Consider the following 25,439-nt stretch of genomic DNA (forward strand, 5'->3'; position numbering starts at 1 on the left):
TCGCTGATGTAACGTTACGTTACATTTTATGATTAATTCAGCCTAATTATATTACACAGCGTTTGCAGGTGAAAAGTGTGTATTGCACATGTAACAGGTAATATGGGAGGCGTGAGGCGGTGACAAATGAAAGCGGAGAAGGCAGGATGGAAAGCGGATGATATTGTATGGCAGTGTGTCGCCAAACTCTTTCAGCTGTTATTCCGCGCAGCTGCGTGTTTTTACAGCTACTTCGCTAAAACTCGAAGGACTATCTGGAACCTCAGTTTGCCAATAAGATGATATTCTTGTCATTCAAACCGATTAATCTCCTCGGACTTGTTTTGCGTGGTGGTAGGTAAAAATCAGACTTCTTTAGTTAGTCCCAGAGATGGACTCTGCAGCCCCTCCTCAGAGCGCGCTGGAGTCATTCGAGAGGAATGCCGCCGCATCCGAAGGCAACTGCGAATATTTACAGTCTGTTAGCAGCGAATCCAGCTCATTCATCATGGTTCAGCCCAAAAATCGTCTCGAAGTGCCTTCCAGGTTGTGGGTGACAGCGGTTGTGGTCATCGTGATAGTCCTTCAAGTTGCCTCGACCACAGGACTCTTCATATACATGAATATGTCGATGGCACAGGTAAAATTGCATTGAACAAAAAGTTGCATTGCTAAAATTGTTGTTAAGAGTGATTTATGGAACAATTGGAACTTTTCCAAACGTATAGCCTATGTTCCCATAACATCCTGCAGAACTAGAGCTCTTGTACATTGTAAAATCATAATGGAGATCATATGGAAATGGCATTAAAGCTTTTTCTTACCCTGCAGGCTGACATGCTGTCATCTTGGTATCAAGTTTACTAGTTTTCATTGTGTCAGCAATGCTTTTTCTTAGACTATAGTCTTGGGATGGTGATTACTGCATTTATTTAGCTGCCACAAGAATTAGGTCATAATCAGTTCTGATGCGAATCAGGTCAATGAATTTTGCACATAGAATTGCTCAATTCTTGGCCAAAGCCTGCATTGTAGTCATCTAATCTCTGCTAGAGCTTTTGTATGGTGTCCTTTGTATTCTGACACCTTATTTGTGTATTGTGTGGGAAAGTTGTCAAACTCTTGACAGAAAAATCCCATGAGGCAAGCTGCACAATGGAATGAATGTTAATGATTTTGTGTTATTGTTTATATTGTTTCAGCAATTTTTATTTCCTTCACTGGCTGTTAAAACAAACAAATGCTTCCTTTTAAGTATCTCTTAAAAAGTTAAATTAAAAAAAGGTTAATAATATTATTGGTCAAGGACTTTTTGGAAGGCTGAAAGTGGTTTAGGAAACTCCCCTCAAAGTTAAACAAAGATTTGAGGCTCTCTACCAGCATAAATACAAACTTTAATTAAACCAGAGGAAGGCTGTCAGATTTAATTAACATATTAATTACTTTCAAATCCTCTGCTTTATGAAAGCTCAAGGTCAGTGGTTTGAAGAGGGGGTTTTGCAGTTTGGCCCAGTAGACACAATACACAAGGGGCCCTCAAAACAGTAATACTTTGCCAAAATGTCAGCCGCAGAAGCCTTAGTTCAGATATTTGTGTTTTTCTAGTGACAGGAGGATTAGTAGGCATTTTTTTCCTTATCATATATTCTTGTGGTCTCTGTCAAAATAGTTTTCCGTTGTGGGAATTTATTTTTCAACCCCCAAAGGCCTGTTTTTTAGGGTTTTTTTTTTTTTTTTTAGTGTGTGGATATAGTAAAAGTGTGCAGAGATGATATTGACCAGAAGAGGCCATTTCCTGACGTTATTATTTTGACATTTTTAACCCTATCATTTGTATAAGCAATTATGCAAACTTTTGGAACTTTAGTACAGTAAAAATATACACTTCTGTATGTTGAAACAAAGAAAATATGAGAATTTTTATGTATTTGGGCGAGATTGCTGCCAAATTGTGAAAAACCAAATTACATTTATTGTGAAAGAATGCTTAAAAAGTTGATGGGGTCTTTTGTACTTTGGATGTTTTAGTCTTGGTGTGCCTGATATATAGATTTCATTCAACACATTTTTTGAAAATGTTTTACTTTAGGGTCTTTCCCATTCATTTCCTATGGTTGGGCAATTTTAACCACAGACTGCCAGAGTTTGACTTTTTTTACGACCACTTAGACTCAGTGGGTCTTTGTAGAGATTGCATATCTAAAAAAAAAAAGTCAGCAATTTCTGACCACCATTTGAACCACAACCATGAAACCATTTTATTTAAAAAAAAAAAAAAACCTGAATTAAATCGGTCAAAAAACAAATCCTTTATAAGGGTTAAAAAGGTGTAGTTGAGTTGAATTAGCTCATTTATAACTACACAGTCAATTAAAAAGCCAGGCTAAATTTATTTTTGAGTTATGAAAGTTCTGTTGTGTATTCCTAAAAAATAAAGCTTTTTAGGATGTTCACTTGAGGACATGTTTAAACATCTTTAAGTGGACTGGTGAATGTGTCATTGACAGGCTCGGACACAAGGTGTGGTGGAAGAGCTGAGGTGTCTGGGTCTTCTGAACGCTCTGGAGAAAGAACAGGATGTACCCGATGACCTGGTCCAGCTCTTTGGTGAGCCGTGCATTAAACTGGCCGAAGGACTCAAAGCCTACATCTCCAAGGTAAAGACATGCTGTATTTTTAATAAATATGCAAGTACATCAAAAGCATCAAGTCAAGTCAAGTCTGCTTTATTGTCAATTCTTCCACATGTACATACATACAGAGAATTGAAATTGCGTTACTCTCAGACCCTTGGTGCATACAGTTAACATTTAAGACACTGACAGTAGACGTTCAAATACAGATAAATACAGTTTAAACATATGTACATACAACTATACAGATATACAAATGAGGACATTTGTAGAAAAATAAAGAAAGAGATAGATAAAGTGGCATAAGGCACATGGCAGATAGAGAGCAAACCAGTTAAATAAAACAAAACTGTGCAGATATATGTGTATATGTATAGAGTGTATATATATAGTGCAAGAGGAGCTTATCAGTCTGAGGACATTGTAGAAAAATAAAAAAGGAGATAAATAAAGTGGCATAAGGCACATGGCAGAATAGATAGAGTGCAAACCAGTTAAATAAAACAAAACTGTGCAGATATATGTATAGTGCAAGAAGAGCTTATCAGTCTGTTAAAGTGACAAGAGAACAGTCTTTTTCTCAGACTATCCGAAGAGGTAGTTTGCAGTCAATGCTGGATGAGGTAGTGATCAGTGCAATGCTGCACAAGTGACAGGTGCTGGTCACAGTTTTTAAGTGGGTGGGGGTGGGGGGCGGGGTGGAAGGGTCCTGGGGATGTGGGGGGGAGGGGGGTCGTATTATCAGTGTTCAGTGTTGCATGGGGTAAAAGAGGGGAGGGGGGGCAAGGACGGGAGGGAGTTCAGCTTCCTGACAGCCTGATGTATGAAGCTGTCCTTCAGTCTGCTGGTCCTCGGCTGGAGACTCCGCAGTCTCCTCCCTGATGGCAGCAGACTGAAGAAGCGGTGTGTCGGCTGGGTGGGATCGCCTGCAATGCGGAGGGCTTTGCGGGTGAGACGGGTGCTGTAAATGTCCTGGAGGGAGGGGAGAGAGACACCAACGATGCTCTCACTATGCGTTGATGTGACTTGCGGCAGGATGCGTTGCAAGCGCCATACCACACAGTGATGCAGCTAGTCAGGATGCTCTCGATTGTGCCTCTGTAGAAGGTGCACATGATGGGGGTCGGGGCTCTGGCTCTTCTCAGTTTGCAGAGGAAGTAGAGACGCTGCTGTGCTTTCTTGGCCAGTGTTACAGTGTTGTTAGTCCAGGAGAGGTCCTCTGTGATGTGCACACCCAGGAACTTGGTGCTGCTCACTCTCTCCACAGTCGCACCGTTGATGGTCAGAGGGGCATGCTGAGTGTGTACTCTCCTGAAGTCAACAACAATCTCCTTCGTCTTCTCCACATTCAGAGAGAGATTGTTGTCACTGCACCACCTGACCAGGCGGCTCACCTCGCTCCTGTAGTTTGTCTCATCTCTGTTGTTAATGAGACCCACCACAGTCGTGTCATCCGCAAACTTAATGAAGAGGTTGGTGTTGTGTGATGGTGTGCAGTCGTGGGTCAGCAGAGTGAAGAGGAGGGGGCTCAGCACACATCCTTGGGGGGCCCCAGTGTTCAGTGTGATGGTGCTGGATGTGTTAATGCCGACCCGTACTGTCTGAGGTCTCCCGGACAGGAAGTCCAACAGCCAGTTGCACAGAGAGGTGTTGAGCCCCAGTTGGACCAGTTTGTGAGTGAGCTGTTGAGGGATGATTGTGTTGAATGCTGAACTGAAGTCTATGAACAGCATCCTGGCATATGAGTCTTTTTTGTCCAGATGTGTGAGGTGCTGGGTGGAGGGCAGTGGCGATGGCATCATCGGTCGAGCGGTTGGACCTATATGTAAACTGGAAGGGGTCCAGGGAGGGGGGGGAGGACAGACTTGATGTGGTGCATGACTAGCTGTTCAAAGCACTTCATGAGAATAGGAGTGAGTGCTATTGGACGGTAGTCACTGAAGCAGGATGGAGATGACTTCTTCGGGACTAGAATGATGGTGGTAGCTTTGAAGCATGTGGGGACAACGGCCTGATTTAATGAGATGTTGAAAATGTCTGTGAAGACATCAGTGAGTTCCACTGCACAGTCTCTCAGTACACACCCAGGAATGTTGTCAGGACCCGGAACTTTGCGTGCATTGATCCTGCTGAGGGAACTCCTCACACTGTCCGGGGACAGCGTCATCACCTGGTCGCGGGGGGAGGTGGAGTCTTCTGTGCAGTGGTGCTGTTTTGTGCCTCAAAGCGAGCAAAGAAGGCATTCAGCTCGTTCAGCAGGGGGATGGTGCTGTCACAGGTCTGTGGTGGGGGCTTGTAGTCCGTAATGGTCTGTATCCCCTGCCACAGACTCCGAGTGTCTCTGCTGTCGCTGAAACGATGAGCTATCCTCCTGGAGTACTGTCTCTTGGCCTCACTGATGCCGCGGGAAAGGTTGGCCCTAGCTGTCTTCAGGCCCTCCTCATCTCCAGCTCTAAAGGCAGCGTTCCGAGCCTTCAGCAGTCTGTAGACTTCCCCTGTCATCCACGGCTTTTGGTTGGCCCTGACAGTGATGGACTTTGTGACCTTTACATCATCAATGCACTTGGTGATGTAGGCAGTGACAGTCTCTGAGTACTCTTGGAGGTCTTTTGTTGTATGTGGCAGCCTGTTTAAACATATTCCAGTCAATGGTGTCAAAACGACCCTTCCGGCCACACTTGTATCTGTTTGTGTATTGGTTTGATGGCTTTAGCGAGCGGTCTGTATGCAGGCATTAGCATGACAGTGATGTGGTCTGAGGCTCTGAGGTGGGGGAGGGGGAGGGCCTTGTAAGCTCCTCTCTGGGTGGTGTAAACAAAGTCCAGAGTATTTTTTTCCCCTTGTTGGAAAGTCTATGTGTTGATGTATTTTTGGGAACACACTCTTTAAATCTGCGTGGTTGAAATCCCCAGCCAAGATGAGAAAAGCATCTGGGTGGGCTGTCTGCTGCTCACTGGTGTGCTGGTACAGATCATTTAGTGCCTCACTCCTGTTGTTGTTGTTGGAGCTGGGAGGGATGTATACAGCAACGAGCAGTATAGCTGTATATTCCCTCGGTAGATAGAACGGCCGGCACTTAATAATCATAAACTCCACCAAGGGTGAGCAGTGTTTGCAGACCAACAGCGTCGCGGCATCATTGATGTAAACACAAAGCCCGCCGCCGCGGATCTTACCCCCCTCGACGAGAGCTCTGTCAGCTCGATAGCATGTTAGCTGGTCGACCTGTATGGCGTAGTCCGGTACGCTGTTGTTAAGCCATGTTTCCGTAAACACAAAAAATAAAATGTGTGATAAAAAGCATGTGCTTTTTATCACACAAATGTTGGGAATTATTCTGTTTATGGCATTTCTCATGGCATTTGGACCTGGTGCCCTTTGGATATGCACATTACCAGTGGGAGACTAGCTGCAGAAAACCATAAAGCACTGGAAACCTTCAACACACCAAAATGTTCAGCATTGATCCGTTTCTTCCTCTGGAAACTAGGTTACATGCAACAGATTTGAATGTGTATTTAGTCATTTTTACTCCAAAATTCTAAGAATTAATAGTGTGTTTGAAAAATGTGACGTATGATAAGACTCCAGTCACATCAGAAACCTAATAAAAGGTTTTATTTTACACAGAGCACATCCCCAGCCATACTGAGATCACATGAGCAGAAAAATACTATTCACTATTCATCTCTATAATCTCTCTAGTATTAGGCACTATAGCTCACTGAATAAATTAGTCATGGCTGACTGTGAATAGACATTGCAACAGTAGCTGAATTTATTTTTTTGCTTTTGCATAATGGTACATCCACACCACTAGGTGAAGTCCAAGATGACTGTCAAATCTGCAGGCTGATGGATATAATAAATATTTGATTTGGCCTGCTGCACTAAAAAATAAATCAAATGTAATGAAGCCTATTCTCTCTCAATTGTGGCTTTAATGTTTTTGTTCCACTCTGGTGTTCCAGAAAAGAGCTTGGATTGTCTTTTTTACATGGACTTGAATGTGGAAAATGTCTTAGTGATGTTGATATGTTTCAAGCGTGTAACACCTTTTCAACCAAATTTCTCACAAATCTGAGTACATTAATTTTTTGCTCTCTTTTAGGTCACAGAAACCGTAATCTCGAAACACACCTTTCAAGGTAACCTAAAACCACAGGAATTCAAGTGTTTCTTCCTCTTCCATTGAAGAAAATATTTATGCTGTTACCTGAACTAACCTACAGTCTCTTTTCAAATTTAGTACATTTTTATTTTTAAATGAAATGATTATTATTTTTTGCTTTGTTGACTTGTTCACTCTTTGTTCTTCACTGTGTTTCGCAGAAAGAGTCGCTATCCCTCCACGTACAAAATTACTCACCACTGGCAGCCCACGGCCGTCAGCTCATCTTACTCTCAGAGACAGTGGATTGCAGGGTGAGTTTGCCAGCATGTTTGGGTGTGTGCATTACAGAAGCCTGTACTCATGTCAGCAAAAAATCCTTTAAGTTTCTACAGCTCTCTTGTCCTTCTGGAAACAATCTTAACGAACCACTTCATTAGGAATTCATTAACATAACAAAACATTTCTTACTGTTTACTGAACTGATATCTCACATGAAAACAGCAAGAAAAAACTAGTTCAACAAATGCTTTGTGGTCACAAACAAATCGCAGTAGACATTTCCACATTCCCAGTGCCATGTGAAAGAGTTAATGGACAATGTTTTGTCATGGAAAAACAAGGTTTGCATAGTTTAACAATAAAGGTAAACTAAAATAATGCCATAAAATGTATTGGTAACACTTTACAATACGATTTGATGTGTTAACATTAGTGAACTACAGGTACATCTCAAAAAACTTGAATATCATGAAAAAGATTATTTTTTGTAACTTATTTTAAAAAGTTAAACTTTCATATATTCTAGATTCATCACATGTAATGTAAGACATTTCAAAAGTTTTTTTGTTTTAATTTTGATGATTAGAGCTTACAGTTTACAAGTCAAAAATCCAGTATCTCAAAATATTCGAATATTTACATTTGAGCTTCAATAAATGACCATCCCTACAGTATAAATTCTGGGTATCTCTTGTTCTTTGAAACCACAATAACGGGGAAGACTGGTGACTTGGCAATGGTCCAGAAGACAATCATCCACAAAGAGGGTAAGTCACAGAGGGTCATTACTGAAAGGGGTGGCTGTTCACAGAGTGCTGTATCAAAGCATATTAAATGCAAAGTTGACTGGAAGGATGAAATTGGGTAGGGAAAGACGCACAAGCAATAGGGATGACCGCAAGCTTGAAAATACTGTCAAGCAAAGCTGATTTAAACACTTGGGAGAGCTTAACAAGGAGTGGACTGAAGCCAGTGCATCAGGAGTCACCACGCTCAGATGTCTTCAGGAAAAGGGCTACCAAGCCACTTCTGAAACAGAAAAATGTCAGAAGCATCTTACCTGGGCTAAGGAGAAAAAGAACTGGACTGTTGCTCAGTGGTCCAAAGTCCTCTTTTCAGATAAAAGTCAATTTTGCATTTCATTTGGAAATCAAGGTCTGGAGTCTGGAGGAAGACTGGATAGGCAAAGAATCCAAGCTACTTGAAATCCAGTATGAAGCTTCTGAAGTCAGTGATGCTGGTGTTGGTCCATTGTGTTTTATCAAATCCAAAGTCAATGCAGCCGTACCAGGGGATTTTGGAACACTTTATGCTTCCATCTGCTGACAAGCTTTATGGAGATGCTGATTTTTTTCTCCAGCAGGACTTTAGCACCTGCCCACAGTGCCAAAACCACTTCCAATTGGTTTGCTGACCATGCATTACTGTGCTTGATTGGCCAGCCAACATGCCTGACCTGAACCCCATATAGAATCTGTGGGATATTTTCAAGAGAAAGATGAGAAACGGTCAATCCAACAATCCAGACGAGCTGAAGGCTCAATAGTGCCTCAGCAGTGCCACAGGCTGATCGCTTCCATGCCACACCTCACTGATGCTGGAATTTGTGCTAAAGGAGCCCCGACCAAGTATTGAGTGCATAAATGAACATACTTTAAAGAACTTGAACTTTTCTGTTTTGCAAATCCTTTTTTTTTATTGATTTTAGGAAATATTCTAATATTTTGAGATACTGGATTTTTGACTTTCATGAGCTGTGAGCTCTAATCATCAAAATGAAAACAAAACTTTTGAAATGTTTTACTTTACATGTAATTAATCTAGAATATATGAAAGTTTCACTTTTTGAAATTAGTTACAAAAAATAATGAACTTTTTCACGATATTCTAATTGTTTGAGTGCACCTGTACATGAATTAACATGTACTAACAATATCCTAAAGAAGGCTGTGTAGCCGAAATACGTAGATCTACACTTTTTACTGTTTTAATGACTTAGCCCAGTTAATTAAAGGCTTTTTATTTGTACTATACAAGTGCCTTGGAGTATTTCATCTTCTGAGTTTGAGATTCACCTCCAAATATTCAAAGAGCACCGGTGATCACATGAAGAGACCAGTGCAGTATTCTTGGCCCCTCTTGTTTGTAATGAACTTAATAAAGTTTATGAATTTATTATTATTATTCATGTGAATAAGATTTTTAATTAATTTTATTTTTAAATTGGTTTAATTTTATAATAATAATCATTTTTTATTATTACTATTAAGAGACTAATAATAATCAGTAGGAAGTCATGGGAACACAAATGGCAACAATTCCTCAGAATGAACCTGAAAATCTATTTAAAGGGATAGTTCACCCAAAAATAAAAATTCTGTCATTAATTACTCACTCTCACGTCATTCCAAACCTGTAAGATCTTCGTTCATCTTCGCAACACAAATTAAGATATTTTTGAGCAAGGACATCGGTAAAATATTCCATGTGACTTCAGGGGTTCAATCGTAATTTTACGAAGCACCGAGAATACTTTTTGTGTGCAAATAAAACAATAATAACAATTTATTCAACAATTTATTCCTTGAGTTAACGTCTTCTGACATTTTGGAGAGTACCCCAGAATCAACGTAATCCGCGTTGTTTACGTTCAGTGGAGAGCGCGCGCATGCTGAGCGTAAACAACGCAGATTACTTTGATTACTTTCTGGGGTACTCTCCAAAATTATGTTATTATTGTTTTCTTTGCACACAAAAAGTAGTTTTGTTGCTTTGTAAAATTATGGTTGAACCACTGATGTCCTTGCTACGTTTCTGGACCTGGGAACATTGCAGTTGCATTGCTGTCTATGGAGGGTCAGAGAGCTCTCAGATTTTATCAAAAATATCTTAATTTGTGTCCCGAAGATGAACGACGATCTGGAAAGACATGAGGGTGAGTAATCTATGACAGAATTTTCATTTTTGTGTGAACTAACCCTTTAAGGATTTCAGGTTCACATTAATTAATGATATGAAGGAGTGTTGGAGCTGGGCTGAACTGAAGCAGAACTGCTGCTGTACACTGAGGTGATCAAGTTTTGTTGCACCTTCCTTGTTATACCAGGTACGACATCCTTAACCCCTCAGACTGACCTTCACCAGTCCTGCCGCCATCCCGTTCGTTCCTGGGGGAACCAGAGTTTTGGCTCCCACCTACACAACATGACCGTGTCCAACGGACGCCTGCGTATCCCTCGCGCAGGCCGCTACTACCTATACGCCCAAGTCTACTTCCGTTATCTCACCCTCTCCATGGGCGATTACCACTCAGGTTCCGACAGCCACCAGGTGGTGCAGTGCGTCTACAAGAAGACTGCCTATGCCCGCCCTATTCAGCTCCTGAAGGGTGTGGGCACTAAATGTTGGTCTCCAGACAGCGAGAACGCCCTTCACTCCATCTACCAGGGGGGCCTGTTTGAACTTCGTGCAGGTGACGAGATCTTCATCTCCGTGTCTTCTCCCACAGCTGTGTATGCAGAAGACTCCTCCAGCTACTTTGGGGCCTTCCTGTTTGACTTCTGAGGGACACAGTTGGGCCTTGTGGTCTCATTCTAAGGGAAAGGAAATTGTTCCTGTTGGAAGGCCCCACATGGGAACCGTGAAGAGAGGGAAGCACAGATACTGCAGCATCTGAGGGGTTCAAAAGACCAAACAACTCAGAAAACCATCTAGTTATTGTGGTCTAAGGACCATTTGACCTTCATAAGCTGAATTTTAAGATTCAGTAGAGTGAGAAACTCAGATCATGAGCATATATGTGAGGGCTTTGTAAAGACGTTTCTGAAAATGAGGACAATGACCTTCACTATTTAACCACATAAAAAGTCAAAATAATTCCTTAAAATTAAGACTTTCAACTTCAACAGATGCACAAAACTTTGTGCAAGCTGCTATTTGTGCAAGCAAACATCCCAGATTAACAGTTTCCCACTTTCTTTTGATGTTATACTGTTTATATTGTTCATTCTTTCCTAAAAAGACTGCAGCAGTGTGACCAATCTCTTGAAGTCTCCAGGTAATTAAAGGAAGTTGTGTTGGGACACATACTGCATTATGAGTCAAACCTGTGTCATTCACTGATGTCTGAAGTAAAATCTAGAAAATAATCTAGAGCCAAAAATAGAGTTAAATGAAGAGTGAGACTTTGCATGACTCAAATTTATCCAAACAATCCAAAGTTAAAATAACATTTTTCAAAAGAATGCCTTTTTCCTGTTACAGCAATTTTTCCGAAGCTCCAGGACAGACATCTTGAAATAATTTTGAGAAACATGAGGAACAACATTAATCACCACAACACTGAAAAGAAACACTAAAGAGCATGTTACATGTTACTGTATTTCATGTAGTGCTTACAAATAAATTACAATGATAATGAGACATTCATATTTAACACTAATGGATAATGCTGACATAAACAAGTTTACACAATTTAAACTGAGTATAAAGAACCAAAAAAAAGACTTCGCACAAACATTACATATCTTCTCAACGATAATTAGTATGGATGTTCTTAATAAAGTGGCCCTTTATCAAAATGAGTGACATTTTGATAAAAAAAAAAAAAAAAAAAAAAAAGGAAATACTGTGAAAGTATACTCAGCCTGGTTTCTCCCAAGGTTTTTTTTTCTCCATTCTGTCACAGAGGGAGTTTTGGTTCCTTGCCACTGTCGCCTCTGGCTTGCTCAGTTGGGGACACTTAATTTCAAGTGATTATCGTCAATTTGATTTCGCATACTATTTAAACTAAACTGAGCTAGACAAGTGTTTAATCTTATTTTTATACATTACTGACACTCTATCCTCCAATTTGATACTGTTAAGTGCTTTGACAATCTGTATTGTTAAAAGCGCTATATAAATAAAAGTGACTTGACTTGAAAGTTAGCTACGGACTGAGAACTAACCAAGCTAATGTGCCACTTGAGTAGTTTTAAGCACTGCTTCCAAAGATCTTAGCATTCACCCTGTGTCCCACTGTGAGTTTCATAAACATAGAAGAGGTGTGATATGCTAGCAGAGAAATGCAAATTATTAAAAAAGATTGAGCCAAACAGATGCAGGCTTAAATATTAAAATGGAAACATCTGGGTTGATATGTGTATAATAAAATTACACGATTCAGATGACTACATATTGCATGCTCAGGTTACATTTGGGCATGCATGTGATAGGAATATAAACGGTACAGGCAATGCATACAAGCAGCATTTGTTAATGGAGAAAACTTGTGTACCATTCAGCCAAGCTTCAGAAAAATGTTAATTATAGGATAATTAGAGATTGTGATAAGAGAAGTTATTCAGAATTAAAAGGCAAAATCTGACTTCTATTAACGGTATAATGTAATGCCATTTTGTATTGATTGCACATACATATTGTCCAAAAATAATGCCAACCTAACTTGCATAGAGAAATGCTACATAATATGTAGTTTTAACAGTGGTACCAAAACATTTGATAACCACATCTGATCAATGGTTTCGGGTTAGTAAGATTTTTTTTTTAAGTACCTAATATTCTAATTTATTCAGCAAGGAAGCATTAAATTGATCAAAAGTGACAGAAAAGACATTTATAATCTTATTTCTATTTCAAATAAATGCAGTTCTTTTGAACTTCATATTCAACAATCAAACCTGAAAACAGAAATGTTTCTTGAGCGGCAAATCAGCATATTACAATGATTTCTGAAGGTTCATGTGACACTGAAGACTGGAGAAATGATGCTGAGAATTCAGCTTTTGCCATTACAAGAGTGAATTACATTTTAAAATACAATAAAATTATTTTAAATTGTAATATTATTTCACAATATTAGTGTTTTACTATGTTTTTGATCAAATAAATGCAGCCTTGGTGAGCATAAGAAACTTATTCCAAAAACATAAATGTTATTGACCCCAAACTATTGAATGGTAGTGTAAAAATGAAGTTGTAATTTAAAAAAAAGTGCATGTAATCTGAAAAATCTATAGAGAATGACTCTTTTAAAGTGTCATTTCTTGGCAGAAACTTCAGAGTCATGCTTATGAATGATTACGAGTCTGGAAACGTGTTACAGACGTGACAAAATGAGGGAACTGTAAATCATCAGACTCATAAATGACTCAAAGCATTAAGATTCAGCTAAAACAAAATAACATTCGTCCCATGAGATATCAGATGCTGGAATACTTGCAAGTGCTCATTTAAACAGAGTAAATAAAAAAAGACTAAAAATGTAAATGAACATGTAAACAACAAATAATGGTTTTAACTTATGATTAACATCCATTCCGTAGTGGAAGGCAGGAGAACTCTAGGGAAATATCTGCTACCGATTGCTTGTGACATACACAAGGATGTCTCTTAAAATCTGAAAGATGAGGATGTGGTCTTTTTACCAGAGGTGTTTTGGGTTGGAGTAATACGATCCAACAGAGGCCAGGTAGGTGAATGTCTATATTTAGATTTATGCTACAAAATGTTACGGTTTTTCCTGTGTGATATGTATAATGCATTGATATGTTATGATAGGTTGACTACCTGCAAACACCAACACTCGGTTGCACGCAATCCCACCTTTAAGCTAATTTCCAGAGTGCATAGAACGCTGCTGAAGGTCCTCCATCCTGCAGTTATAGCGCCTGCGCCATTGAGGCTCTACAAATGGATTCACAGTGTGAATGGACACTAACCCAGCACTGACAGTTCTGTAGTGCAAATCATTTGGCCAGACTGGTGTTTTCTGCCCAATTCGTGGTTTCAAACTGATTAGTGTTTCCTAACAGCCAGTTTGGCACTTCAGTTGAAGAGAATAGAGTCAGGGTCTCGGTTTGCCATCTGGGCCATATGTTTCAGAATGTCCTTTTTAGTGATGATGCCTAGTAAACGCCTGTGAAAAAACAGGAACAAGATTATATTGAGCTTATCCAAATATATGTGATGTGTAATAATTCTGACATATGTAAATGATGGACAAACCCAATAATATTAGTTGAGAACTTTAAAACTGACAGGCTAAGCAAACCAAGGTTTTACCCATTGTGAGTGACGAGACACTGGCGCAGACCCAGCTTGCGGAAGATGTCCACCACAATGTCCATGGCAGTGTGGTCGGTAACAGTAAATGGGCTGAGATCCATGATACCACGAAGCTTCAATGGAGGAGGACTGTTGGGTGGCTGTGGAGGTGTGTATTCAGTGAAGAAGATTCGGGAGGCACTAACCACACCTTCCTGACGCTGACGAGCATTTTCTGCCAGAGGGAAACTGAGAATAATAAACCTTCTCATGATTGACCTACAGTATAATTCACATGATCCCTATAAGAAGGAATGTTTAAACTGCTTTGTCCATACAATTAAAGTCAATAGAGTCCAAATTACCTTTGAACTCCATTAACTTTTATTGTATGGACAAATAAAAGACAGAAAGTCATGCAGATTTTAAATGACATGAGGTCAGAATTTTCATTTTTGGCTGAGCTATTTCTTCAGTCCACCAAGATGTTCATCAGCAGTAATCATAGTCCAAGATCTAAGAAAGATGCACATAAAAAAATGTCCACCTAGAGTTGTAATCTCTTACCAATAGAGATGACCAGATCCCTGCGCTGCACAAAGCCCACAAGTCTCTGAGACTCATGTGAGACCACCACAGGGAAACCGCTGTATGAGGTTTCAGCAACGAGCGACTCGACTTCCTCCACGCTCATCCCGTCCTGCGTGATCACAGAGAGCGGGGGGTCACTACGGCGGGGGCGCATCACGTCCATGGCCAGCGTCTTGTGGCTGAACTCCTCTTTAGGCTCCAGAAAGGGGTAACCATTGAGACGGATGTGAGCCTCATAAATACCTTCTCGACCCAGAGCATCTGCTACCCATTTACTAGTCATAGTGGCAGCCATGAGAGGCACAATGTATTCCAGGCCGCCCGTTAGCTCAAACATAATGACCACCAGAGAGACTGTCATACGAGTTACACCGCCTATGAAAGAAAGACAGGCCTGGATTAAAGTATCTTGACAAGCCAATAATGGCACATTTTTAATAGTAGACAGTTTGAATAGACTCTTACCCAGACAGGCGGCGGCGCCCACCATGGCATAGAGGCCGGGGGTGATGCAGTCCGCTCCAGGTGAGCACCAGCCTCTGAAGATTACCCAGTCATGGTGGTAATATGCCAGCTGCTCCATACCCACACCAAGAAGTCTGCCTGCTATCGCTCCCACAGCCATACTTGGGATGAAGAGGCCAGAGGGCACCTGGAGGAACACAGGACACAACAGTGCAGAAAATGGCCTATGTAAACACTAAATTCTCTGAAAAAGAAACTGTGTCAAGATTTTGTGTCTTTCTAAGATAGAGGGAAGGATGGAAAAGTCAGATAGAATGGACAGAATGTCAGATAGAATGTATTGATAGATAGAAGAAAGGAAGACAGGATGGATGAATGAATGGACTGATGATGAAAAGAACAAATACATGGAAAATAAAGAAATGAACAAAGAATGATGCACGATATAAAAGAATGGAAAAAACAGGAACAGAAATATAGAGACGGATGGATGAATGGATTTAAGTATGAAAAGACGATAGAATGGATGACTGAATGAATGAATGACTGAATGAAGGGTGGATAAATGGACGGATGATGAAAGGAAGCTAGAATGGAAAAAAGAATAACATGAAATGGATGGATGAAAATAACAGAGGATGGATGGATTGAATGAAGGAAGATAGAATGGATTGATGAAAAAAGGATGAATGGATAAATTGAAGGAGGAAAGGAAGGAAGAATGGAAAAAAGAAAGACAAAGAAAGAAAGAAATGCATGAACGGTGGACATTTTGAGAGTAAATGTAAGTTGAGTTGAAATATGGATGGAAGAATTGGAAGAAAGGATTGATGGTTGGAAAAAGGGAATATATGGTAGGGATGAATGGATGGAATAAAGGAAGATAGAATGGCTGAATGGATGGATGGAAGAATGATGATAGACAGATGGAAAGAAGGATGGAAGTATGGACAGATGCAGGGAAGAGAGGATAGATGGATGTAATAAGAAATAAAAGAAGGGTGGATGGATAGAAGAAAGGAACAAAATGATTGGATAGATAGAGAAATGGAAGAAAAGATGGATGATGGAAAAAAGGAATATATAGATGGATGGTGGAGGGATGAATGGATGGGATAAAGGAAGATAGAATGGATGAAAGGATGGATGGAAGGATGATGATGGACAGATGGAAAGAAGAGATGAAAGCATGAATAGATGCAGGGAGGAGAGGATGGATGGATGTAATAAAGAAAGAAAAGAAGGATGGATGGATAGATGGAAGACAGAAAAGAATGGAGGAAGAGTGGATAGAGGAAAGAAAGGAAGAAAGACTGGATGGATGGATGAAACAAAGGAAGATAATATGGGGCTTTGACCCTATACCTTCATGCCGAAGGTCACCACTGTGATGAGCATCTTGAAGACCAGGGCCAGTGAGAGCTGCCACATGGCAGTGTAGACATCTTGGCCTGCTGGTCTATCAGGCAGAGCATCACTGCTGCTCTTGGTGACGCTCACATTGGCGTAATTACACAGCTGTGAGGAATCCAGCAGACCACAATCGTTGAACAGCTCAGAGATCAGCTCGCTGGTGCTCATACGTGTGTAGCTGTTGGGGAACGCCAGCAGAGCCGTGACAGCCGTAACAACCAGTACCTCCAAAACAGGGTAGTGACCCAGCCGCGTGGTCTTACGCCGGCGACACCACGCAATGTTTGCACGGATGAAGAAAGCCCCCCAGATTCCCCCAAAAATACCCAACAGGACAAAGGGTATGAGCTCCAGCAAGTGCCAAGGGGAGTGGAACTCCACGTAGAAGAGCACCAGCCTGCTGTTACCAAATGGGTTGATGGACCGAAGGGTGAAGGCCGCCACCAATGCAGCAAAGAAAGAGCGCCACAGCGTCTTCAGAGGGAAATAATAACTCACCTACAAGATAAAGTGAGAGTGATTCATTTTATTAAAATGATACTAGATAATGTTGAGTGTATGAAATCATAAGTACTGTATGATAAGAATATGCTTGCCTCTTCCAGACTGAACAGAACTCCACCAATCGGTGCACCAAAAGCTACTGACACACCAACAGCTGCAGCGGCAGACAATACCTAATCAACATACAAACAGAAGAAAGACAGAACTGAAACAATAGACCAGGCTTATCACACAAAAGGCTTGGATCAACGAAGGCCTCAAATGTAAAAAAAAACGTGATCCTATGTTTGGTCTCGTCTTCATGATCTCAATAAAAAACATTCTCACAATGAGTAAGTTTTAAACATAAAACCACAAAAACAGGCCACCAGAATGTCCTTAAGAGTAAAGCCGCAAAAATGTAACAACAAATGCCGCTGTATTTTTAGAAAGAGGGATGGGAGATAGAAGTCTGTGCCTTGCTCCTTAAAAACACTCATGAAATATTTGTTGTTGGTAAGAATTTTGAATGTTTTTGAAAGAGGTGTTCACCAAGGCTGCATTTATTTAAAAAAAATACAGCAAAAACGGTAATATTATGAAATATTATGATTTAAAATAACTTATCTATTTGAAAAGATTTCGAAATGTAATTTATTCCTGTGATGGCCAAGCTGAATTTTCAGCAGCCTACATTGGTTCTTGATTATTTAGAAATCATTCTAATATGCTGATTTGGTGCTCTAGAAATATTTCTTTTTAATCACTGTTCAAAACGGTTGTGCTGCTTTTGTGGAAACTGATACATTATTTTCAAGATTCTTTGATGAAAAGAATATTCAAAACAACAGCAATTATTTTAAATAGAAATCTTCTCTCACAAGTGTCTTTATCAACACTTTTGATCAATTTAATGTGCCCTTGGTGAATAAAAGTATTAATTTCTTTCAAAAAAAAAAAAAAGGACCTCAATGGTAGTTTAACTGATATTTTTCAGCCTATTTGTGCTAATGATAATCATGATAAATAGTTTATTATTTTTTTGAATGATCCAATTCCCAATGTTAGGATAAAGTGGCTAAATTTTATTTTTAGCAAAAGTGCTGAGTTGAAATTATATTGGATAAGGCAAATGTTTCTTTTTCAGAGCTATAGAAGGGGTGAAAATTTTTATTTTCAGTGCAAAACTGAAATATTTATAGTTATTTTGATTTATATTTGTGCACAAAAATGTATCAACATTATTAGATGAAATTATGGTGGGAAATCTCATTTTCATCTACTCATACCTCTCGTCTCTTTGCCTCATTCCTACGGTACTTGGTGAACAGGTGGCATAGGATGTTGCCACAGCAACAGGCAACATGGACCAGAGGCCCTTCTTTGCCCAGACTGAGTCCAGATGACACAGCCAGAACCAGGGTGATGGTTTTAATCATAAGAGTCCATTTACCCAGGTAGCCTCTGATGATAAATCCACTCAGGATGGTCTTGATCTAGAATGTTAAACAAGAAATAGGGAATTATTACAGTCACCTATATAGCAATATAACAACCCGTGTGTTAAAACGTAAGATTAAATATTATACTGGTACTAAAATTCTTTTGCTTACCTCAGGTATTCCAGAGCCACAAGCATACGGGGCAAAGGCCCTGACTAAAGACACAGCCAGGAAGGAGAAAAGCAGCGCCCAGCACACATACATCAGATAATTCATGATGTAAGCGAAAGGACCGTCATTAGTACCGACAATGAGCTCTGCCCAGCTTTTCCAGTTAGGGCATTTGTCTCTCTCCTGGAAGGTCGTCTCGTTGGAGTTCCAGCAGCAGTGCTCATGATTAAACCAGAACCCGTTCAGACACACTCCCTCCTTCAGATCAGTCATCCAATGGGCAGAGATGTCAATGCCACCAGCCAGGGCACCTGAAATCAAACAGAACAGCACATGCTATAAAACATCATGGAGAGGCCAGATAATATTGCACAGGAAATTCAAAGCTCTTTTTAAAGGAACAGTTCACCCAAAAATGAAAATTCTGTCATTAATTACTCACCCTCATATTGTTCCAAACTTGTAAGACCTTCATTAATCTTCGGAAAACAAATATTTTTGATGAAATCCGAGAGCTTTCTGACCCTGTATAGACAGCAACGCAAAGGCCCAGAAAGTTAGTAAGGACTAGAGCTGCCCTCGACTACAGATTTTTCTGGTCATCTAGTAGTCGTTCATTTGAAGCATTAGTCGACTAATTGCACGTTTATTAATAAACCATTTAAATCATAATAATGAGCCTTTAATTGCCTACTTTCACTAATAAGCGTTCAAGCGCATACATAAAGCTTGCCACGGCAGACCGACATAAGTAATGATTATGAATGTGTCAGGGAAAAACAGTCAGGAGGCTGCATTAACATTTTAATAATTCATTGATAAACTAGTGCTTTCTTTGTTTTCGGTTAACGAGATGAACTCGGCGACACCGACTCTTCATCGCCACAGTAGTGGATGTGCCTGAATCCAATATTCATTTGGATGACATAATCTGAGAATAATTATTTACCATTTGAATTGGTTTAATTTAAAGTAGACATTTCACCCTCCATAGATATGTATTTTATGTCTGTAAGGCAAGTATACACAGAGTTTTGGAGATTCGCGCTCAAGTTCACAAAGACCGAGACGGCAGAGAACACATTCTGTTTGCTTTCTTATTTTACAAAAGTACAATGTTTTGTTATTATTGTAACGTAGAGTCAACGTAGAGTCTTTATAGATTCGAAAGGTGTATTACTCTTATCTGTACGATCAAAAATGAGGAGTGTTTTAAGAGCAACTGTCTGGCGCCTCCATCTGTCATGCAGTGAGCGCTACTGTTCAGTTTCCACACTGCACAGACACTTCAATAGCGCTAGGGGTGTAACAGTACACAAATATGACGGTTCGGTACGTACCTCGGTTTTAAAGGAACACTCCACTTTTTTTGGAAATAGGCTCATTTTACAACTCCCCTAGAGTTAAACAGTTTAGTTTTACCGTTTTTGAATCCATTCAGCCGATCTCCGGGTCTGGCGGTAGCACTTTTAGCTTAGCTTAGCATAGATCATTGAATATAAGACCATTAGATATAAGACCATTAGCATTTGGTCATCATAAATGAATGAATAAATAATTTTCCTATTTAAAGCTTGACTCTTCTGTAGTTTCATCGTGTACTAAGACTGACGGAAAATGAAAAGTTGCGATTATGCAGCGCCTGAATGTAGTCCCCAGCTAAATCATAACTAGTTACCTAGCTGGGGACTACTTTCAGGCACTGCGTAATATCATTGCACCTGCTGCACTTATGGTACGGCAGCAAAGTTCCTTGATTATTACGCTGGAATGAGAGTATAGTTCCAGTATAGTTTGATCCTTTTTGAGCGAGATGCTAATGGTCTAATCCGATTCAATGATCTATGCTAAGCTAAGCTAAAAGTGCTACTGCCAGACCCAGAGATCAGCTGAATGGATTGAAAAAACCTGTAAAACTCAACTGTTTAACTCTAGGGGACTTGTAACATGAGCCTATTTCCAAAAAAAAGTGGAGTGTTCCTTTAAGGTCATGGTTTGGTATGATACAGCAGGGGGGAAAACTAAACTTTTTTTTTTTTTTTAAATAAACAGGTTTATTGAACAAGTCGCTCTTTCTTCGCGATTATGAACGTGGTTTTGTGCAACTTGTAAGTGAGCAATGGCTCTGTGTAGTAAACGCTGCTCTATGTGAGAGCACGCACGTGATGGAGATTTACCGGTGATTACAGAATCAGCTTTACTGACAAGATGCGCATTAAATATCGCATGCGATTTATCGTGCACCCTAATGTCCTTACTACATTTCTGTGCCTTGATTGTGGTAGTGCCCTTGCTGTCAATGGAGGTTCAAAAAGCTCTCGGATTTCATCAAAAATATCTTAATATTTGTTGATGATGACATGAGGATGAGTAATTAATGACAGAATTTTCATTTTTGGGTGAACTATCCTTTTAACTCGGTGCTCTATAATCACTCTTTATGATACTTATGCTTTAATATTATAAAAACTATCCAACCTGCCATCAGTCCCACGAGCAGCATGAGAAGCCAGCCAGAGAAGGCATCACAGATACTCTTCATCAGAGCCAAGGATGACTCTTTACTCTTGGTAGCAATCTAACAAGAAGACAAATGAAAGATCACAAATAAACAAGCTGAAGTGAATCCATGATGATGATGATGATGATGATGTTTACAACTCAACAAGATTCAATTGTACAGTCACCTCTCGGTGGCGATCCCGGTCCTTAGATTTCTCCCGGACCCAGTCGATGGTGTTGAAGTCTTCATATGTGCCGACCCCAGGCACTGGTTCATCTAGTAAATCCATCAGTTTAGGAACCCCATTAGGCCCATCCCCAACTCCATATGAACCACCTGCACAGATAAGAGAGAGAGATATATTACGTATGCAGGTTAAAAGTACAAAATAAATAACCGAATGTGACAGTTAAAGGCCTAAGGTGGAATACCAAAATGATCACAAGAGTCCTTTTTCCACTGACAGGATGTTGGAGGCCAATCTGGTACCATTTCCACCAAAAAGGCCAGAGGGGCCAGAAAATCTGAATTTGAACTAGTAGTCCTTTAATCTTTGCTTTTCTTGAACTAGGAAATCCTAATGTCAGAAGTCAAAGGGTGAGATAACCATCAAAATCAACTGCAAATGAACTACTGTTCAGAAGATTGAGGTCCACTTTTTTATATTTTTGTATCATGTTCACCAAGGCTGCATTTATTTTAAAAATACAGTAAAAGCACTAACATTATGAAATATTATTACAGTTTATTCCAATGTATCCCAAAGATGAATTTATAGCATAATTTCTCCAGTCTTCAGTGTCACACGATCCTTCAGAAATTATTCTAATATGCTGATTTGCTGCTCAAGAAACATTTCTAATTATTATCAGTTGAAAACAGTACATCTGCTTAATATTTTTGTGGAAACTGTGATACATTTGTTTTCAGAATTCTATGACTACATTTCTTTACTGTCACTTTTTATCAATTTCAGTAAATAAAAATAAAATTTCTTTAAAAAAAAAAATCTGGCTCCAGTTACTTTAACTGTATATTTTAATAAAGAAATATTATTTATTTAAAGTTATTACTCATTTAAATTTATTTATATTATCTTTAAATATATAGCAACATTTAATATTAAATAAGAAGCATTATATATTAAATTTCAACACACCATATCTACTTCTTGTGGGCTTTTAATGGAAATGGGATAAAGGTTGTCAATTCACATGGTAGCGCACATTCCTGTTCCAGTGTTCACAGTTCTTCACATGACTTTCATAGAAAGATTTTACTAGTACGAAGAACAGGAAATAAATGACACCACAAAAAACAGCAATAAAACTAGCAACGGTTAATAATTATCAGTCTTCTAGAAACCAACTTTAATTATATATTAGTTACTATGTTTTATTTACTACGTACAGAGCTCATAATTATTCAAAGCATACAAGTGTAAAGGTTGTTTATGAAAAAAATATCACAAAATGTTCCTATTTAAGCGAAAAATAACCCATATACTGTGTGGAAGTACCAAATCACACAGCAAACACAATACAAAGCAACAGATATCAAACGCTGAGGAAGTTCAAGGGAAACTGATGGATGTGAAAACCTGACACCACTAAAAATTTGAAACTGGCTACAATAGAAATAACTAGAGGGGACACTTTGATCTCAGTGATAAAAGGATTTCTGTGAGGGGGGGCGGCAAATACCAAAGTTGTGACCTCAGCGAATTCTCACCGCTATTTTCTCACAGACACACAAACACCAGAGACCTATACATTACACATTTGGCCCCAAACCTATATCGTATGATGAGAGAAAGGAAAAAATATATGGGAATTTTGTGAATGACAATAAAAACGAAGCAAAGAACACAAATGAATAAGGATAAAACTGGGTGGCAGCTACATTGGGGAAATAATATGACTTATATTGTCACCTCTCCACGTCATCATTGTCACTCACCTGAGCCATAGTCCCGGTCCAGAGGAGGCACGTCATCGGTGCTGGAGAAGTCCAGAGTGGTTCCTGCGATTTCCACCATGTCCTCATCGCTGGTTCCGCTCTGCAGGCTGTTGAAGCTCTCGCTGCAATAGCCTGCGTTGTCCATTTTTCCTCCAGATCGTGGAGGACATGGAAATGTCCTTTGACCTGAGCATAAGAGACTCCATTTGAGTTAAAGCTTGACAGGATCCACCCAACTATTAATGTTTACCACACACTTCTAGATTGAATAGCAAACTAGCAATGATTAACACCAGGGCTTTTTAACTGCATGATTCTAGATTACAAATAACAAAGCAAATGAACTTTAAACACAGAACATACAACAGTAACAATAAGAATTTAATATGAACAGCAGAAAAATTATTTCAAAATCATCATTATGAAGTTTCTTTAACGTTCTAACTAATATAAATAAAGTGTTTTATATATATATATATATATATATATATATATATATATATATATATATATATATATATATATAATTGATTTTAAAGATTTATAAATTCAGCCAGTGGATACATTTGGATAACAAAAATTATTTAAAAAAAAAACACAATAAATATATTAAATTAAATTAAAACTCTGAAACAAACAAAATATTTTATAACTCTTATTTTTCAAATTTGAATTTGTTTATAGGTATTGTTGAACTTCTGCCTTTAAAGTAAAAAACAAAAACTTATTTCCCCCCATATTTACATTTATGTGTACTATATTTAGTTAATAAAAGCAGCAGATACGATTAATGGTTTACGATCTGAGTTACTAAACCAAAGCTAATGACATCAGCAAACTTCACATATGGGTCATTTCAGCTTAGCCAATTAGCTTGCAAAAATATGAGCTATATATTAGATTGCGACAAAATGGCATAGAAAAAGCGCCTGTAACACTCCTCCTAACATGCTTGAAGCTGTCAGCAAAGATGCAAGTTACTATTATGACAAATTCACAAAAATACTCATGGAGCTGGTTAGCAGCATAGCTAAAGGGTTGCATGCTAACCAGCTGTCATTTTCATAAATTTAGGAGCCGTGGCTTAATGGCATCAAGTGGAACTGTTCCAAAACATATGTATAATGTTAACATACCGTACACTGACTATACTTAGCTCAAAGTAAAACTAGTAAACATTTACCTTGTTTGCTATCTTGTGTCACTCAAGCGACGTCCAATCTCCGGAAGACGTGTGTAGCCGAGTCCCGAACTTCCGATTCCCAAGATTAGACTTCGGTATTCGATTAAGAATGCCTCTCACAATTAGCATGCCATTCTGTCCAAAATCTGTTTTTATTTACCACAAACCCATTAGTCTTCATAACTTTCTTTAGTTCTTTTTTTTGTTTTTTTTCGTGATTTTATACATTTTGTCATTTAATTTGGATATGTATTTAATCCCTTGTGAAAAGAATTGCACTTAATTGAAATGAATTTGCAATTGGAGTGTACTTCAAATCTTAAAAATGTATTTTGTAAAAGTATATTTTAAAAATGCTATTTGCAAATACAATAGACCTGATATTATAGATAAAATACCTCTTAAGTTTACTTCATGACAGTTTAACACCTTATCACTTATGAAACTAGGTTATAAAACTGTGCTTTGATAGTTTGATCCTGTTTAAGTGGGTCAAAAAAGCATTCTAAAGTTCAGCTAATTGCATATTATAACAAACTGTAAAACTTTTCATTTAATTGTGAATAACATGCAATAAGTGTGCGAAAACTACATTAAGTATTCTTTTATTTTATTAATAAATACAGTTTTTTAAGTATGCAAAGTATGCTATACTTAATTGTGACCCTGGACCACAAAACCAGTCATAAGGGTAAATCTTTAGAAAATGAGATTTATACATCATCAGAAAGATGAATAAATAAGCTTTCCATTGATGTATGGTTTGTTAGAACAATATTTGGCCGAGATACAACTATTTGAAAATCTGGAATCTGAGGGTGCAAAAAAATCGAAATATTGAGAAAATTGCCTTTAAAGTTGTCCAAATGAAGTTCTTAGCACTGCATATTACTAATCAAAAATTAAGTTTTCATATATTTACAGTAAGAAATTTACAAAATATCTTTATGGAACATGGTCTTTACTTATTATCCAAATGATTTTTGGCATAAAAGAAAAATCAATAATTTTGACCCATACAATGTATTGTTGGCTATTGCTACAAATATACCCCAGCGACTTAAGACTGGTTTTGTGGTCCAGGGTCACAATTTTCATAAGGGATGGTCATTGTAAGAAATGTTAAATGCAAAAATGACAAAAACATTCAAGGATTTATTTAACCAACTGTATTTAG

General features: G+C 38.8%; 2 protein-coding genes across 3 annotated transcripts; one reads left to right on the forward strand and one right to left on the reverse strand.

Moving 5' to 3' along the window:
- The first annotated feature begins 121 nt into the window (after window positions 1-121).
- Window positions 122-11,601, forward strand: LOC306862379 (tumor necrosis factor ligand superfamily member 10-like). Its single transcript, XM_079405164.1, has 5 exons — window positions 122-619; window positions 2,487-2,636; window positions 6,724-6,760; window positions 6,945-7,037; window positions 10,112-11,601. The coding sequence occupies exons 1-5, from the start codon at window positions 371-373 to the stop codon at window positions 10,567-10,569; spliced, it is 987 nt and encodes a 328-aa protein (XP_079261290.1). The 5' UTR covers window positions 122-370; the 3' UTR covers window positions 10,570-11,601.
- Window positions 11,368-24,343, reverse strand: LOC306862377 (H(+)/Cl(-) exchange transporter 5-like). Of its 2 annotated transcripts, XM_079405158.1 has the most exons (12): window positions 24,263-24,343; window positions 23,080-23,265; window positions 21,305-21,456; window positions 21,096-21,195; window positions 18,618-18,928; window positions 18,294-18,500; window positions 17,118-17,198; window positions 16,474-17,019; window positions 15,109-15,295; window positions 14,620-15,018; window positions 14,071-14,287; window positions 11,368-13,924 (listed from the first exon to the last, which is right to left on the reverse strand). In XM_079405158.1, the coding sequence occupies exons 2-12, from the start codon at window positions 23,222-23,224 to the stop codon at window positions 13,834-13,836; spliced, it is 2,436 nt and encodes an 811-aa protein (XP_079261284.1). In that variant the 5' UTR covers window positions 23,225-23,265; window positions 24,263-24,343; the 3' UTR covers window positions 11,368-13,833. The 2 variants fall into 2 exon arrangements, with proteins under 2 accessions (XP_079261284.1, XP_079261285.1); XM_079405159.1 differs by lacking the exons at window positions 21,096-21,195; window positions 21,305-21,456; window positions 23,080-23,265; window positions 24,263-24,343 and adding an exon at window positions 19,060-19,139.
- Between the last annotated feature and the right edge of the window lie 1,096 nt (window positions 24,344-25,439).

Source organism: Barbus barbus (genome assembly GCF_936440315.1).
Source record: "Barbus barbus genome assembly, chromosome: 43".
In the NCBI taxonomy this organism is placed as follows: domain Eukaryota; kingdom Metazoa; phylum Chordata; class Actinopteri; order Cypriniformes; family Cyprinidae; genus Barbus; species Barbus barbus.

Coding starts and splice junctions, on each gene's coding strand:
- LOC306862377 (XM_079405158.1), bottom strand. CDS start 23,224: ATGGACAACGCAGGCTATTGCAGCGAGAGCTTCAACAGCCTGCAGAGC. Junction 18,501..18,617: donor GTGGCTCTGGAATACCTGAG/GTAAGCAAAAGA, acceptor TTAACATTCTAG/ATCAAGACCATCCTGAGTGG. Junction 17,020..17,117: donor TTCTGTTCAGTCTGGAAGAG/GCAAGCATATTC, acceptor TTTATCTTGTAG/GTGAGTTATTATTTCCCTCT.
- LOC306862379 (XM_079405164.1), top strand. CDS start 371: ATGGACTCTGCAGCCCCTCCTCAGAGCGCGCTGGAGTCATTCGAGAGG. Junction 620..2,486: donor TGAATATGTCGATGGCACAG/GTAAAATTGCAT, acceptor TGTCATTGACAG/GCTCGGACACAAGGTGTGGT. Junction 7,038..10,111: donor CAGAGACAGTGGATTGCAGG/GTGAGTTTGCCA, acceptor TTGTTATACCAG/GTACGACATCCTTAACCCCT.